At 38.9% G+C, this 16742-nt stretch overlaps 1 protein-coding gene across 2 annotated transcripts in view; it reads right to left on the bottom strand.

Moving 5' to 3' along the window:
* Positions 1 to 218: 218 nt before the first annotated feature.
* Positions 219 to 16742, bottom strand: part of Spmip4 (sperm microtubule inner protein 4) — a 32535-nt gene continuing 16011 nt past the window's right edge. For both annotated transcript variants that reach the window (XM_090332784.1, XM_090332783.1), the window contains exons 6-10: positions 14536 to 14717; positions 11187 to 11275; positions 5999 to 6170; positions 5647 to 5738; positions 219 to 1248 (exon numbers count right to left, since the gene is read on the bottom strand). In XM_090332784.1, coding sequence (XP_090188910.1) covers positions 460 to 1248; positions 5647 to 5738; positions 5999 to 6170; positions 11187 to 11275; positions 14536 to 14717 — 1324 coding nt within the window. In that variant the 3' untranslated portion in view covers positions 219 to 459. The remainder of the gene's footprint in view (positions 1249 to 5646; positions 5739 to 5998; positions 6171 to 11186; positions 11276 to 14535; positions 14718 to 16742) is intronic.

The following is a 16742-nucleotide window of genomic DNA, read 5'->3' on the forward strand; positions in this document are numbered from 1 at the left end:
TTTGGAAACCTTCTTGAGAGTGTTAAATGAACTATGTAGCCTATGCAGGGATGGGAGGGGGAAACTTAGAGAAGTGAAGGAAGGGGGACATTGTCCTATAATATTGTACTCCTTACTTGAGTTAGGAAATGGTAAACTCTCTGCACAACCTCTTAATAGTAATATTTATATTAAAAAACTATTTTAGAGTGTATTTTAAATGAGACTACACACTACTCTTTTTTTTCTGGCTCTAAGTAGTAGTTTATTCATAAATCATCACACCTTCAAGAAGTCAGAAAATCACCTTTATCTGGGTCCTCTGACTAGATCCTAACTTAAATTCCTGAAAACATAAACCCATTAAAGAGGTTGTTATGGCTTAATCTAGAAACAGAACCCAGCAAAAAAGGACATTATTGTATTTTTTTTCTTTTCTTGAAATAGGCTGGGTTTTGAAAGGAAGAAGGAATGAATGTCTCAGTTATAGAAATAATAAGAATTATGACCAAAGAATTGATGTTTCATTCCTGAATGCAGTTTATCCCTGAGGTCTTTGTGATCTGCCAGCAGTGAATTATGGAACTGCTTTTGTGCACCACTTTTCGAGAAAGAGTTCTTCAGACCCATTAAGTTGGTGTGAGACTTGACCGATTCAACTTTAGGAATCCAACCCAGAAGAGACTTTGTGTCATCGTCTTTGTCCGTTTGTTCTTGTGACTTATTTAAAAAATGTTCTAAAACATTATTTTGTAAAATTCTATAGTTAAACCTGAGAGGATTTTGACACGTAGTAAGTGGATCACGTAGGGAAGATTTCAGGTGATCATAGTGAAGGTAATGGTTTGGTTTATAGTAAGGAATGTTTGGAGATTTTAATGACAGCTGTCTCCAGTACAAATCATCTGTCTTTTTAGTATCTGTGATTTTTGGAAGTGATTTTAAGTCATAAATGTGAGTCAGGTCTTTGGTTAAGTCACAAGATGGAAGTGTATAGGGAGACAGCAAACTTGGTTCTTCCTTAATCTTCTCTTCAATATCTTTGTTTTTATGGACCATGCCAGCCAGTGTGTTATCATTCAGGGCCATCATTTCTGCAGAACTGGGGATGAAGGTATGAAAATTACACAAAACTCTAGGAGTACAATCTGGACAAGTAGTTGGTCCTTCCTGGACAATAGCCTCCAAAGGACGTCGGTCTTGAAGAAGTCGGGAAATTCGCCCGTCCAAAGGTCTGGGGGGTCGAAAGACAGGGTGGAATTTCTCTTGCTATAGTGAAGGAATAAAAAGGAGACATTTAAAAATGAATAATTACAGCATTACAAAGATATTGCCACAAACAATAGCTCAACAGTCATAACCATTTTCACTGAATAATGAGATGGGTTGGAGCATGCACATAGCAGGCTCTACTAAAGATACCTACTTCTGAGTGTGGTGGCTAAAGTCTGTAATCCTAGCTACTTGGGAGGTGAAGACTAGGGGATCCAGGTTAAGGCCAGCTGGGTTAAAAGTTTTGGAGACATGGGCCGGGAGTTTGGCCTAGTGGTAGAGTGCTTGCCTAGCATGAAATAAGACCTGGTTCAATGCCTCGGTACCACATACATAGAAAAATGCCAGAAGTGGTGCTGTGGCTCAAGTGGTAGAGCACTAGCCTTGAGGAAAGCCCAAGGACAGTGCTCAAGCCCTGAGTTCAAGGCCCAGGGCTGGCAAAAAAAAAAAAGTTTTGGAGACAATTGGGGCCGAGAGTTTGGCCTAGTGGTAGAGTGCTTGCCCAGCATGCACGAAGACATAGGTTTCATTCCTCGGTACCACATACATAGAAAAAACCTGGAAGTGGTGCTAAGGCTCAAGTGGTAGAGCTCTGGCCTTGAGAAAGTCCAAGGACAGTGCTCAGGCCCTTAGCTCAAGCCCAGAACTTGGGGAAAAAAAGTTTTAGAGACAAGATCTTATCTCAGCCTGAATATATATAGTACATGCCTGCTATTCCAGCTATGTGGAGAAAGCACATACAGGAAGATCAAGGTCCAAGGCAGTGTTGGCATAATATGAAATTCTTATTTCAAAAATAATCAGTGCCAGCTGGGTGAGGTGACTCACCCCCTGTAATGTTAGCTACTTATGAGGCTGAGATCTCAGGATCAGGGTACAAAGGCAGCCTGGACACTGAGGTCTCTGGGACTCTTATCTACAATTAACCACTAGAAAACTGGAAGTGGTGCTGTGTCTCAAGGGTAGGACAGCAGTCTTGAGCTGAAGAGCTCAAGGACAGGGCCCAGACCCAGAGTTCAAGCCCCAAGACTGACCACTCCCCCCCACTCAAAAAAAAATCAGTGCTAACAGGGCTAGTGGAATAGTTCACATGATAAGAACACCTGTGTGGAAATGTGAGTCCTTGAGTTCAAACCCAGTGTTGTACTTCCCAAAAAGACACTGAAATTTGGACTCATATAAACCCTTTTTTAAAAAACAACTACCTTTAGATAATAGGAATTGACAGAGCTTCTATTTGGTTATAAACAAACATGTATATGTGGGAACTCGTTCATATTTTCAAAGATATTAAGAAATAACTGGAAGGAAATTATGACCATCACTAGCAAATGATACTAACTCTGTACAGTTGTTTAAGTTTTAGTCAAAGTATGTTTCATTAGACTATGGAAGGATTCTTAAACCTTTGCAGAATCAGAACCACTTCCTGAGTTGTTAAGAAGTGACATTCTAAGCTTTTCCTCTTAAGATTGTGACTCAGAAGGACTGCAGTCGGGCTCAGAACATATATACATATATGTATAATGCTCTAATACTACGCTATACATGTTTGACGTTATGCCTGGGTTGGCTTTGAACCTTGATCCTCAGATCTCAACCTCCTGAGTAGCTAGGATTACAGGAGTAAGCCACCATGCCTGGCTAATTGTTTTTTTTTAATCAATCAAGCATAACTTAATAGTTAGATGCTAGGGACTGAACATCATGCCTTGTGCATGCTAGCCTGTGCTCTACCACTAAGCTTTACCTGTATCTCATCTATGCTTCTTTTTGAGATGTTTCTTTTTTTTCTTTAATTTTTGTTTTGTTTTCTTTGTTGTTGTTGTTGTTGTTGTTGTTGTAGTGCTGGGCCTGGGCACGGTCCCTGAGCTCTTCAGCTCAAGGCTAGTGCTTTACCACTTGAGCTAGAGCATGTCATCTAGTTTTCTGGTGGTTAATTGGAGATAAGAGGCTCATGGACTTTGATGCCTGGGCTGGCTTTGAACCTCCATCCTCAGATCTCAGTCTCCTGAGTAGCTAGGATTTTAGGGGTGAGCCACTTGAGCCTGGCTTTTTGAGATGTTTTATAAATGTTATAGACTCATTTTTCATGTATGGAAACTGAAAATGTAGCAACTGTACTCAGAGTAGAGATATGTCTGATGGGGAGAAGAGGGAGGAGGAGGAGGAATTTACTTGAAAAGACAACACTGAACTCTCTAATCTTCTATGTTGTGGTGGAGTTTGAGTTACTAAAGGGTACACATTTGTCAAAACTCAGTGAAAGTACTCATAATATGTATGTAATTTCAATGAATGAGTGTAAAGAAATTCAGCTGTCCCCTCTCACTAGTGGTTGGGTACTTGAATAGCTTTGACTTTGCCTGGCTTGTGAGCCATGTTACTATCCCTGCTTTTTGCTGGTTGTTTTGGAGATGGTGTATTATTGATTTTTCTACCTGGGCTGGCTTTGAGTCTGGATCCTCTGGACCAAGGTAACAATAGCTACCACCTGTAATCCTAGCTTACTAAATAGCTTGCTAAGTAGCTAGGGTTAAAGGCGTGAGCCACTGTTGCTCTGCTGCTCCACGTGCATGTATTTCATCTTAGAAGAAAGTACAAACAAATTTTGAGCTCTAGTTAATGACATGCATTTCAAATGTTCAGGAATGAAGTACAGAATATTTGAAATATATTCGAAAATGTATGAAGCAATAAAATGTGTTGATGGATAGAAGGCTAGAAAGTTTGGATAGATTATGTGATAGAATAAGTCTTCGTAAAGAGTTAAGCAAAGAATTTGCATGGTGAGCAGATTAATAATTTTACAATAAACATTCAACTTAAAATAAGTTGAAGAAAAATAAAGAATAGATAAGACAGAATATAAAAAAACTAAGAAAGAATATGATGAACATGAAGTTGGCAGGACATTATAAAAATGAAAATGATGAGGAAAAAAAAAACCCATAGAAGTTAAGATGGATTTGGATCATCATTTTAGATGCTAGCCTGTTCATAGTTACATATAGTTGAGGGGCTTCCCATTTAGTCATTAACAAATTACTTTGTGCCTTTTAGCTTATTAAATTTGAGAAAATATACCAAGAGAAAAAAACTTTTGCTCTCAGACATGTTTTGTTATTTCTGTCACTGAAGGATAGAATATATCATACCAGATTCCAACAGTATTTTATTATGCCAGAAGTGGCTTTTAGTACCTTTACTCTATACAAAAAGTTCATACCTTTTGTTTTTATCATTACTAAAGTATGCTTTCCTATAAGAGAGAATACCCACTGCAAGTGAAAAATCAAAACTGAACCCCTAAGAGAATGATAAAATGCAGTCTATGGCTCCATTTCTGTTATTTGATCTTTACCTCAATCATATTAGTAAGTGCTAAAACCTTAAAATGAATGTGCTCAGTTTAGACTAAAAAGAGTTCACAATGAAATAATAGTATAGGTATCCTTTATGTATCTTTCTACAATTTATGTTTTTGAAGGTATTTTGCTTTCAAAATTTGCAGTTATGGAGGATAAAATTTAGGCCTCCAATGAAACAATATATACATACTATTAGGTCATTTCATTTACATAACTTTAACTTTTGTAATCAAAGGGCTTGATTCTTTTGAGCTACTCCATATAATTAATTACTAAGTTATTCTAGAAACTGATGAAGTGTGCCTATCATCACTAGCTGCATGAGAGACTATAGGAGGGATAGGAAGGATAGTAGTTTCAGGCCAGCCATGGCAGAAAAGTTCATGAGATTCCATTTCGAGGGTAAGAAGTTGAGTATGGTACACATGCTTGTCATTGCAGCAATTGTGGGAAGTGAAAAACAGGATCACAATCCAAGTGAAAAATAGGATAATGCCTGGAAAGGGAGTAAGACTCTATTTCAAAAATAACCAGTAGGAAAAAGAGTTGCAGGTATGGCTCAGTGGTAGAGCACCTACGCAGTAAGTGCAAGGTTTTGAGTTCAAATCCCAGTTCCACCAAAAAAAAAACTAACAAATTATCTATTGATGCATGCAGAGAATGTTTTGGCTTTGGTTGTAATTCAGCTAACTCTCAGTGTATAAGGAAGAACTCTTCATCTCTTCAAAAATCAACATAAAAGATATACATAGTTCTAGACTCTCATTAAGCACTGCAAAGCTCTATTATTTTGTAAACCAATTCCTTTAGGTACCTTAACAACAGTAGCACAACAAAAAAATACGTTTAAAACATGCCATGTGAAGAAAGTTTTGCTTTTCTAAATAGTGGACAAAAATATACATGCAAATGGATCAGTTCTGAAATTAACTTCTAAAATGAGTAGGCTGGCAGCTAAAGTTCATGAAATAAACAGAACATGGGCAAAGCAAGAAAGACTCAAGAGTTGACTGTAATTACTTACAGGTGGTGGATCAAATCCTATCTCTCCAGATAACTCTGCTACCTCCTTTTCTTGGTAATCATCCAGTTCAAGGGGGTTCATAGGCCCAAGACCTTAATGGAAATTGGTGATTAAATAATGATCATTAAATTATACTTTATAGAAAAAATGTATCCTTTCTCTTTTAATACAACTAAAACTAGTCAAATGAAAATTAATCCTTTTTGCCAGATTTCCATTTAAGAAAGTTAACCCCCACCTTAATCTATACTAGTACTTAGATTGAGAAACACAAGTGCATTGAAGGATGAATGGCATTCATTCAATATTTTGGTTTGTTCTTATTTTTGACATGCATTGAAATGAACTCTACCTGTGAAATCATGATTGTAGGAAGTGATCCAGTGGGACCTCTCAAGGTTTCTTTGTATGTTGGCTTCTCTCATGGAGTTTAGAGAATCCCATGAGTTTAAAGGGTTAGGAGCATAGGTTTTAGGAGGCTTGGGGTAGAACATTGGTTTATGTTTGCCGACACCTTTAGGAAACTAGAATAAGAACATAAAGATTATTGGTATTAATGCCATCATTAGAACAGTAAGGTCTCATCAGGAAAGGGGCAAAGGAAATTGTAGGTTGAAGTCAGATACTTCATAGTCTTCATTAATTACTAAATTTTAAGCCAGGCATGGTGGCTCTACCTAGTACCACACTTAGAACTGAGCACAGTATTTTATCAGAGAAATGGTCAAATCCTTTTTGAAAGGCTCTGATAGCTTAAACTGGAGAAATGTCCACAGATACTTTCCTTCTAGTGAAATATTTTTAGGGATACACAGCAGACTAAGATATGGTTTCAGCTAATTTTAGTCAAAATTGTGTGCCTTTAATTTTCCTGTCTTGCTTGAAATAAAACCATATGTATTTCACAACCCTCTACTGAAGATTAAATCACTGAAAATCATTCACTTTTCACTTTTTCAGATATCTAAAATTGAAATTTTATTTGTATTGTCCAGTGGTGTGCGTGAGTAATTTTCACTGGAGTCTTTCTGCTTACTGAGGGCTTCGCTTTCCTCAGAGTACGTGTTTACTAAACACCTATGTGGTCACAGTAGTGCAGAACAGAATAGACCAGGTCTTGCCATCCAGAAGCATCCTTGCTAGGAGAAGAGAGGTAGGTGAGCACAAATCACTATACAAAAGGTTAAGAAAATGAGCTGGAAGTTCACGGGGAGATTGATCCTAACTGAAAGGAGAAGTAGGGCAGGGAGTGAGTGGAGTTTGAGGGAGTAAAGAAGAGACCAGTTCATGTCATCCCACAGGAATTGAGCCTTAAGTGCCAATGCAGAGCTGTGGACACTACCAAGCATCAGAAGCAGAAATATGGATGGTGATGTACATATGAATTGAAATTTATTAATTATTAAGCATTTGTTGTGCAGAGCCTGGGGTTAAAATGCAAATATTGTCCTTTTTTTCTTTTTGCCAGTCCTGTACTTGAGTTCAGGGCCTGAGCACTGTCCTTGGACTTTCCTTAAGGCTAGTGTTCTACCCTGAGCCACCGCACCACTTTTGGCTTTTTTCTATGTATGTGGTACCGAGGAATGGAGCCTGGGTCTTCGTGCATGCTAGGCAGGCACTCTACCATTAGGCCAAACTCCCCGCCCAAATATTAAGTCTTATCTTGTCTAGATAGTTCATTAATTTTGTGCTGATACTGGGGTGTGAACTCAGAGCCTGGGCTCCTGAGCTTTTGCTTGATAACTGGAGTCTCATAGACATTGTTGTTTGGGCTGACTCTGAACCATGGTCCTCAGACTTCAGCCTCCTGAGTAGGATTATAGGCATGAGCCACCAGCACCAAGCTTAATTTAAATCAAGCAAATAAACTGTTAAGTAAAATTTTTCAGAGCTAGGAGTGTGACCTAGTGGTAAAGTGTTTGCCTAACATGCATGAAGCCCTGGATTCGATTCTTTGATGCCACATACAGAGAAAAAAACCAGAACTGGTGCTGTGGCTCAAATGGTAGAGCGCTAGCCTTGAGATAGCTTAAGGACAGTGCCCAGGCCCTGAGTTCAAGCCCCGGGGACTGGCAAAATAATTCCATTCTCCTACTTTGACACAGTATCTGGAATTCCAGGTTCACCTAAGATTCCTTAAAACACTGTGAGGTCTGTAGCAGAAGTTGGTGGTTCATGAAGAGTCAGATGCTACCTCTGGCCTTAGTAACTCATGGCTTTTTTTCTGTCTATTCTATCTTTCCATCGTCCCTACTTTCAACTATGGCCATCCATCACTACCCTGTTGGTTTACAGGTATGTACTGGCTCAACAGCACTAACGTTAGTAAAAATAAACCTGAGAGTTTTTTTGACAGAGAATTTTGTGGGCTTCATATGAAAATGGGATCTCCTTGATGCCATGAAATTCCTGCCTCATAGGGAAGGGCACAGCAAGAGCACCAGAGATGGTCCCTCTAAAGTTTCTGGGCACAAAGGTGGCATAACTGCCAGCAACCAAGGAAGGTTGAAGCAGTAAGCATACATGTGGTGCATAGTCCTGGTAAAAGGCACCTAGAAGTCTGAACACTACACTTCCATACCTTTAAGAAATACGTGGCTTGCTAGGGCACTAGTGGCTAGATCTGAGGAAGGTGGGTCAAAGCCAGCCCTGAAGGAAAGTCTATGAGATTCATCTCCGATTAACCACCACAAAACTGGAAGTGGGCACTGTGGTTCAACGTGGTAGAGTGCTGGCCTTGAGCACTGAGAGGAAGCTCAGGGACAGCATCCAGGCCTTCAATTCAAGCCCTCTACAACTAACCCCCACCACCCCAGCCAAAAAAGAGAAACAAATGACTTGGTTATCCAGAGGTAACAAAAGTTTTGTTTATCTTTTTCATTATTTTTAAGTAAATCAATTTACCTGAAATAAGAGTTTTTTTTTCAATATTGTTCTAAGGGGCCAGATGAATCTGAAATGAATGGTATTTACTTAGTATAATATAGGTTACTGCAGGAGCAAAAATAGGAAATGTGAGATTTAGTATAGCTTAGGAAGTCAGGAAATATTTGAGTGTGGAGCTGATGAGTTTTCTGTAAAGTGTAGTTATGCTGAATGGTAAGAGATGAGTTGTTCAAAATCATTCAGAGGGGAGGTGTTTACTTGTGAAGTATACTGTGCCAGGGGTACAGTTTGTGTCTGATATGGGAGGAAGAGATTCCAGTTGCTGACATGTTAGCTTCTAGGAAGATTCTCCCATCTATGAAAGAATGATATTCAATATATAAACATTTATCCAATACTTATACATGAAATGATGTGGGAAGTACTGAGAGCTCTGGCCAAGGAACCAAAACTCTTTAATTAAATAACAGAAAACTTCAGAAAGAACAACATTGTCCCATCTGTAAGGAAATGGAAAGTCTTGGAAAAAATCATATTAAGTGAAGTAAGCCAGACCCAAAGGAACAGAGGCTCAATGGTTTCCCTCATTTGTAATAATTAGTACAAACCTTGGACTCTCCTAGCAGAGGATTACAATAGCTCAAAACCTAGATATATTAGGCCATACAGGATGAGACTAAATGAAAGGACCTCCAGGCTATGGAAACAAGAATCATATAATGTGGGATTGTTGTCCTTAATGTACTATGTTATTTCTCATCTCTTTTGTTGTCTCTTGGTTATTCTCATATTGTTACATTATCTTACCTTGTTATTTGGTATGTTGTATACTCAGTTATTTATTAGAAATAGGAAAGGGAAGAGCAAGAACAAGATGTGGGGAGGGAGTTGGGGGAGAGAAATGAGGATAAAACCATAAGAAGGGGTATCAATGTGTGTGAAGTAATGCACCCTCTATCGGGGCAAAGAAATGAGGACAAAACCATAAGAAGGGGTATCAATGTGTGTGAAGTAATGCACCCTCTATCTGGCAAATATATCTGTAATCCTTCTATTAATTACAATAAAAATATAAAAAATTAAAAAATAACAGAAAACTATACTGTTGTGCTAAATAAAATTTTTAGAAGATCTTTTTTTTTCCCCCCAGTCCTGGGGCTTGAACTCAGGGCCTGAGCATTGTCCTTCGGTTTTTCTAAAGACGAAGGCTCTACCACTTGAACCACAGCACCACTTCTGGCTTTTTCTATATATGTGGTACTGACGGATCAAACCTGGGTCTCCATGTATGCTGGGCAAGCACTCTACCAACTAGGCCAAACTCTCAGGCGCCATCTTTTTTGTTTTTGTCTTGAATAATTGGGCTTACTCAGGCTTAACAAGGAGCAAGTGAAGTCTTAATGTGGATATCATATTGTCATTGGGAAGGTATTAGCATTTCAGTATTAGTTCTTTATTGGCTCTCATTGTATTCATAGGTACACTGTATTAGTACCATTTTTTACACTAAGAAGTTATGATTGTTGGGTACAAAAAATATGTGGAAAATACTTAGCATTGCCACAATCAAGCCACTCAGGTAACATTGCAGCTATTATTGTTTTCAAATGTTTAGATACTTTCATATTTTAAGACTTTCTGTATTAATCTATGTGAAATTATGACACAGAGGTTAAGAGCAGAGACTACAGTCTCACAAACCTGAGTTTTGTGATCATGACATCGTCAAAAATTATCAGATCAGAAGCTGGGTACCAGTGGCTCATGCCTGTAATCTCAGTTACTTGGGAGTCTGAGTGTTTAACTGAGGTTTGAGACAAATCTAGGTAGAGTTCTCAGGAGCCTAACTCATAAAAATTGAGCTGAGGGTATGGATCAAGTGGTAGCATGCCAGGATAGGAAGTTTGAGTCCTTGAGTTCAAAACCTTGAAAAACAAAAACTATCCGAATCTTAGTGTCCCTATTTCTAAAATGGGATTGAGAATATTCATCTTTCTAAGAGCTAAATGATGTATCAGAAGTGGCTAGTGTGTGGCAATTTCTTAACAAATGATGGCCTAAGTTTTTTGTTGTTTTTTTACCAGTCCTGGGCTTGAGCTCAGGGCCTGAGCACTGTCCTTGGACTTTCTCAAGGCTAGAGCTCTACCACTTGAGCCTCAGCACCACTTCCGGCTTTTTTCTATGTATGTGGTACTGAGGAATCGAACCCGGGTCTTGGTGCATGCTAGGCAAGCACTCTACCATTAGGCCAAACTCCCAGCCCCAAGGTGGCTACTGTTCTTGGATAGACTTCATAGGAATGTATAAATCACGACTGGCATGATGGGAGCTTATAACTCTAAAATATCTTCCATTTATTTTATTCATGTTTAGAATGACTTCATATATTATGAATCCTAAGAACTGGGCTGGGGACACAAAGTAGGTGAAATAACACCCTTCCTCATTGTTTTCCTGGGATAACCTTGTTATATTCTAGAACTGTGAAAATGTCCTATTGCTACCAGAAGCTGATGAAAGAAGTTTAATAAAGATGATGTGAATCACAGTAAAAATTACAAAGTTTTTACCTTGATAGAAAGTGACTACCTTTTGAATTTTTATAAATTTATCAGATAAAACTTTATCTTAAATACAGTTTGCAAAATACTTACATCATAATATATACCTTGACCTGGCCAAGTTAATGCTTTCTTCTTTGAATCCATGGGATAGTCAAGCAGTTCATATCTGTAAGGATTTCCTGAAAATTTCAAGGAAGGGAGTGTTATCCGGAATAAATTAAGAATAGTTGTTTAGTTAATAGGTTTCATGGATGTAATGAAAGAGGACAATATAGATAGAGGCAAGTGTTGGTATACATTTTAGCTATTAGTGACAGCTAAGCACATGACCTAATCACTGAGAGGGACTCCCAGCCCTATACCTTGCTAGACATGCACTCTATCACTTGAGCCACATCCCAAAGCCTACTTGCCACATGCTTTTGAATTCTGGAGTTTCCATGTGAGCAACATAAGGCTACACAGTTGAGAATGAGTCTCTAATGCTAGTGTTTCTCAGCAGCCACAAGAAGAACTTAGAACTTAATGTGAGAGACCCTTCGAGGTGTAATAAAGTTTCCTGAGTCCTATTCTGATTTCTTTAGCTAAAACAAAATATATTTGTTTCAGCTTTTCTCTGCCTAAATACCAAGTGTTTTCTAAATAGAGCTAGTACATGCTTGACAAAAAGGTACTGAATGAGTGAACATTTAATATAACTGGGGGTTTGGTTTGTAACATGATAAACTTTACCAAACATAACATGGCCTCCTTAGGTCTCATCCTAGGTTTCAAGTTAAAGAAGATTCTGGGCCAGAAGCATGGTCTAGTGGTAGAGTGCTTGCCTAGCATGCATGTAGCCCTGGGTTTGATTCGTTGGTACCACATACACAGAAAAAACCAGAAGTGGTGCTGTGGCTCAAGTGGTAGAGTACAAGCCTTGAGAAAGTTCAAGGACAGTGCTCGGCCCTTGAGTTCAAGCCCCAGGACTGGCAATCTGAACAAAACAAAACAAAAAGAATGCTCTGAAGACTCACACTCAAATATAGTAGAATAAAGACTGGCATTTATTGGACATTTACTATGTGCCACTCATTGTACTAAGCATTGTGTTTGTGTATATACATATATATTATCATATACATTTTCATAACATTACTATGAAAAAGTACAAAAATAAATGAAGATAGTGATGAGGCAACCTTCTCAAGACCACACAGCTAATCTGTGAGAATTCAGTCAGACAATCGTCTTCCAGAGCCTTGACCTACCTGCTATTTATTTTTAATAAATTTAAAACAAATTAGAAGAATAGAACACTAATGCAGTACCAGTTTACAGAAATTTTTTTTTCATAAAGATTATTAAAGTGAAGCCGGTGTGGTGGCTTACACCTGTAATCCTAGCTACTCAGGAGGCTGAGATCTGAGGATCACGGTTCAAAGCCAGCCTGGACACTAAAATCCGTGAGAATCTCATCTCCAATTAACCACTAGAAAAGTGGAAGTGATGCTGTGGCTCAAGGGGTAGAGTGGTAGCCTTGAGCTGAAGAGCTCAGAGACAATGCCCAGGCCCAGAGTTCAAGCCCCACAACTGGAACAACAAAAAAAAAAAAGATTATAAAAGTGGTTTTCAAACATCCCTAAGAGTAGGAAATCAGAGAGAAGGTCCTTGGGAAAACAATGTGCTTTTATCATTCTCTCACCTACAAGTACACTAAAGGTAGTTTTTTTTTTAAATAAATGTAACATATATTTCTGTTAATTCTTACTAACTATGCATTAAATAAAATTTTAGAAGTTATATCCAGTTGTCAAGACAGCCTGTCTTAGAATTCTTTTGCACAGAGCACTCCCTTGGTTTGTTCTCCTAAGACAAGACACTGCACAGGATTTGACATAGCTCACAACATCTTGGATAGTGCTGACTAGTGTACGAGATAATGGGAAAGTTCAACATGTACCCACACTGCAGTACTGCACTCATTATGATAGTAGAGCAATAAAGATAATAATTGAAACTGGGTAATGATAGCTCATGTCTAAATCATAGTTGTTCAGGAGGCTGAGATCTGAGGATCCTGGTTCAAAGACAACTAAGGGAAAGAAAGTCATTGAGATTTCACATTGACCAACAAAAGGGGGAAAAAGGTAGTAATAGCTGACACCTGTGTTATGAAGTTGGTATGAATATTTCCATTATTCTACATATTGTGAAGTGGAGGCAGAGAAAAACCTTGCCCATGACACAGTAAAGACCTTGAATTTCAACTACACCCCAACTCCAGAGTTCATGCTCTTAAGCCCTCTGCCACACCTTCTCCAAACACGGAGACAAGGTGTTGATGAGGATAGTATTCTGTTCTTATTTTTTGTGCCAAAGGAATGGTATTATAAAGCACAATTCTTGAATCTGTTTTACCTTCAATCTAACTTCATTCAGAAAATATTTGTCTTTGCCCACCATGTTGCTTTTGTCACCTTTAGTTGCCCTCTAACATTTTCAGTCTTTATCCAGAGGTCACTCTTGTGCTCATACACATGCAGGTCTTCTCAGCATGGACTGAGGCGTCCTCTCTGGGGAGACTCAATGACTGGTGGGCGAATCTCCACCACCCTCTCGAATAGATGCTCCAGTGTATCAAGGGGACCTGAATAAATGGCTCCCATAGCTTTCAGAGCCTTATTTCAATGACAGGCATTCAATTTATCCACAATTGCTGCCTCATGAATAGACTTCCATGATCAGACCAATTATCCCTTGTGCTCATCACCTTAGTTAGGATGGAATTTTAAAAGCTAAACCCATGAGAGAACAATAACTAGAAAAACTGAGGAGGATGTATAGGGTTGGGAGAGAGAGGGGAGAAAGATAGAAGGGGAGACATTGATCAAGATGTCCTGTGCTCAAAGGCTGACATGATAAATTGAAACCTTTCTGTAAACTAGTTAAAGGTAATAAAAAAGAAAGAATATAAGGACTAAAAGCCATGGGCTGGGAATGTGGCTTAGTGGTACAGTGCTTGCCTACCATGCATGAAGCCCTGGGTTCAATTCCTCAGTACCTCAGAAAAGGCCAGAAGTAGTGCTGTGGCTCAAGGTGTAGAGTGCTAGCCTTGAGCATAGAGAGGCTCAGGAATAGAGCCCAGGCCCTGAGTTCAAGGCCCAGGCCCAGAAAAAAAAATATAAGTAGAATAAAGACAACCAATTCTATAAATTTTTGAGTCTGCAGAATCTTGGGGTGCTATATATAAATAAACTGCATCAGCAGTGTCTGCAGGTCTGACTTAATTGGTCTATGGTAGGGTCCTTGCTGGCTGCATAGTGCAATACCATTTGGGGATAGCTTCTCATCACCTACCAATTTACAGATCAGTATTTTGAGTTCTTTGCACGCCTCACTTTGGTTTTTTATTGAATAAACCCCAGGAAGTGGACTTCATTTTAAGTCACATTTTTACCTCTTGTCTTCAGAACTGTCGAATCGTAGGCCTTGGTTGGCATGGTGGGAGGAAAAGGCTGGTGGGCATGGGCTTTAATGCCAGTGTACAGGTCCTTTGGCGATGTGAAGGTTGGGAACATGGCTCCGCGACATATGTGCGTATGGTAGGGATGTTCAATTGGATATGGCAAGCAGATTTCTCTTAGATTTATTTAATCAAACAACAGCAGAAGGAAAAGAAATGCAATGAAAGTAATTAGTCATCACATATTTACTGGGACCCTTTGTGGTAACAGATACCCTTCTAATTCCTGTGGCTAGGAGAGAGACCCAGAAAGTTCCTACATTCATGGAGTTAGCATTCTGTAGATTATCTACATTAAAACATGTGACATATCTATAATATTGAGAGTGAAATCAAAACTAAATTTATTTATTTTTTATTTTAATCTCCTTTTATTGAAGGAATTAGAAACTTGTGCTACTGAGGCAGCGGCACCTCAGAGCGAGACAAGGTAGTCAGTAGGACTGACATAAGCCACAGTGCTGGCCAGGCTTTTTTTTTTTTGCCAGTCCTGGGCTTGCGTTCAGGGCCTGAGCACTGTCCTTGGGCTTTTTCAAGACTAGAGCTCTACCACTTGAGCCTCAGCACCATTTCCGGCTTTTTTCTATGTATGTGGTACTGAGGACTCGAACCCGGGTCTTCATGCATGCTAGGCAAGCACTCTACCACTAGGCCAAACTCCTGGCCCCAAAATTTATTTTTTGTGTGTTGGTACTGAGACTTGAACTTAGGGCTTTGTGCTCTTGATTGACTTTTCTGCTCAAGGCTGGCACTTTGCCACTTGAGCCACATCTCCACTTGTGGCTTATTAATGATTAATTATAGATGATTCTCTTGGATTTTTCTATCCAGGCTGGCTTTGAACCTCAATCCTTGGATCTCAGCTTCCTGGATGGCCACCACTTGGCTGTAAATTTAACTTTTAAAATAAATCATAACTAACTATCAGTGAGTAACTTTCAGAACATAAAGCACACAATGTAGGACATTTTTAGTTTTTATAATGCACTCACAGAATTCTAGTTGTTTAAATTTCTGCTTCTTATATTAAGAGGATTCAGGTACCTTATTTTATAGAATTATTTTAGGCACCTAGCTCAGTAATTGTCTTTTTTTTTTTTTTTTGCCTTTTGTCAGTTTTGGGGATGGAACTCAGGGTATAGGTGCTATCTCTGAGCTCTTTTGCTCAGGGTAGCACTCTACCACTTGGAGCCACAAAACCACTTTACATTTGAGTGGTTAACTGCAGATTAGAGTCTCACAGAACTTTTCTGCCTGGGCTGGTTTCGAATCTCGATCCTCAGATCTTAGCCTCCTGGGTTAGCTAGGATTAGAGGGGTAAGACACCAGTAATGATTTTGAATTGAACCTTCAATCCAGCCTATCTGTTTTTCGAGCAATTAATTCACACTGTTTGTTTATATCTTCAGACTGTTTTGAAATTAGAAAAGCCAAAATGGCTAGAATATTGAAGGAACAAAAAATTAAAGGGCACAATTAAAAATTACAGTGATATATTTTTCCTACCATTTGGAGAACTGACAGGCTAAGAAAAAAAGAAGTAGGAACTGTAAACTAGAAGAAAATCTAGATTAAGAGATTCATAGAACAGAGAAATGTCATATATAACTTGAGAATTAAATAAAAGACTGAACCATGTTTCTCCTCAAGTCCATGTGTTGAAGTCTTAATTCCAAGACCTTCTATTGTGACCAATATGGAAAGAGACTCACCCCACATAATTAGTTAAGAGGGGATCATATCACAGTAGGGTGGGCCCCCAATCAAATATGACTGGTGTCTTTATCAGAAGGGCAATTTGGTTATAGGGAAACACATGTCAAGAAATGTGAAGATAAAGTCAGATCCCAGTAGGCACTTCTACAAGCCAAGTGATGCCAAAGACTGCCAGAAAACCACGAGAGTATCAGGTGGAGAGTATCAGCATGATGTGGAACACATTCTCTCCCACAGGCCTAGAAGAAGCCATCTCTGCCCATACTTTAATTTTGGACTTCTAGTCTCTCACTTTACAAGCAGAATGATAAACCCAAAAAATGTAATTTAGACAAAAAGGCTATTCTCCTACTCTTTTTCTTTCTCCTACTCTTTTGTTGTTGTTGTTGCTTGTGGGGCTTGAACTCTGCACCTGGGGCTATCCA

This window comes from Megascapheus bottae, chromosome 5 (assembly GCF_031878675.1).
Source record: "Megascapheus bottae isolate mThoBot1 chromosome 5, mThoBot2.hap1, whole genome shotgun sequence".
In the NCBI taxonomy this organism is placed as follows: domain Eukaryota; kingdom Metazoa; phylum Chordata; class Mammalia; order Rodentia; family Geomyidae; genus Megascapheus; species Megascapheus bottae.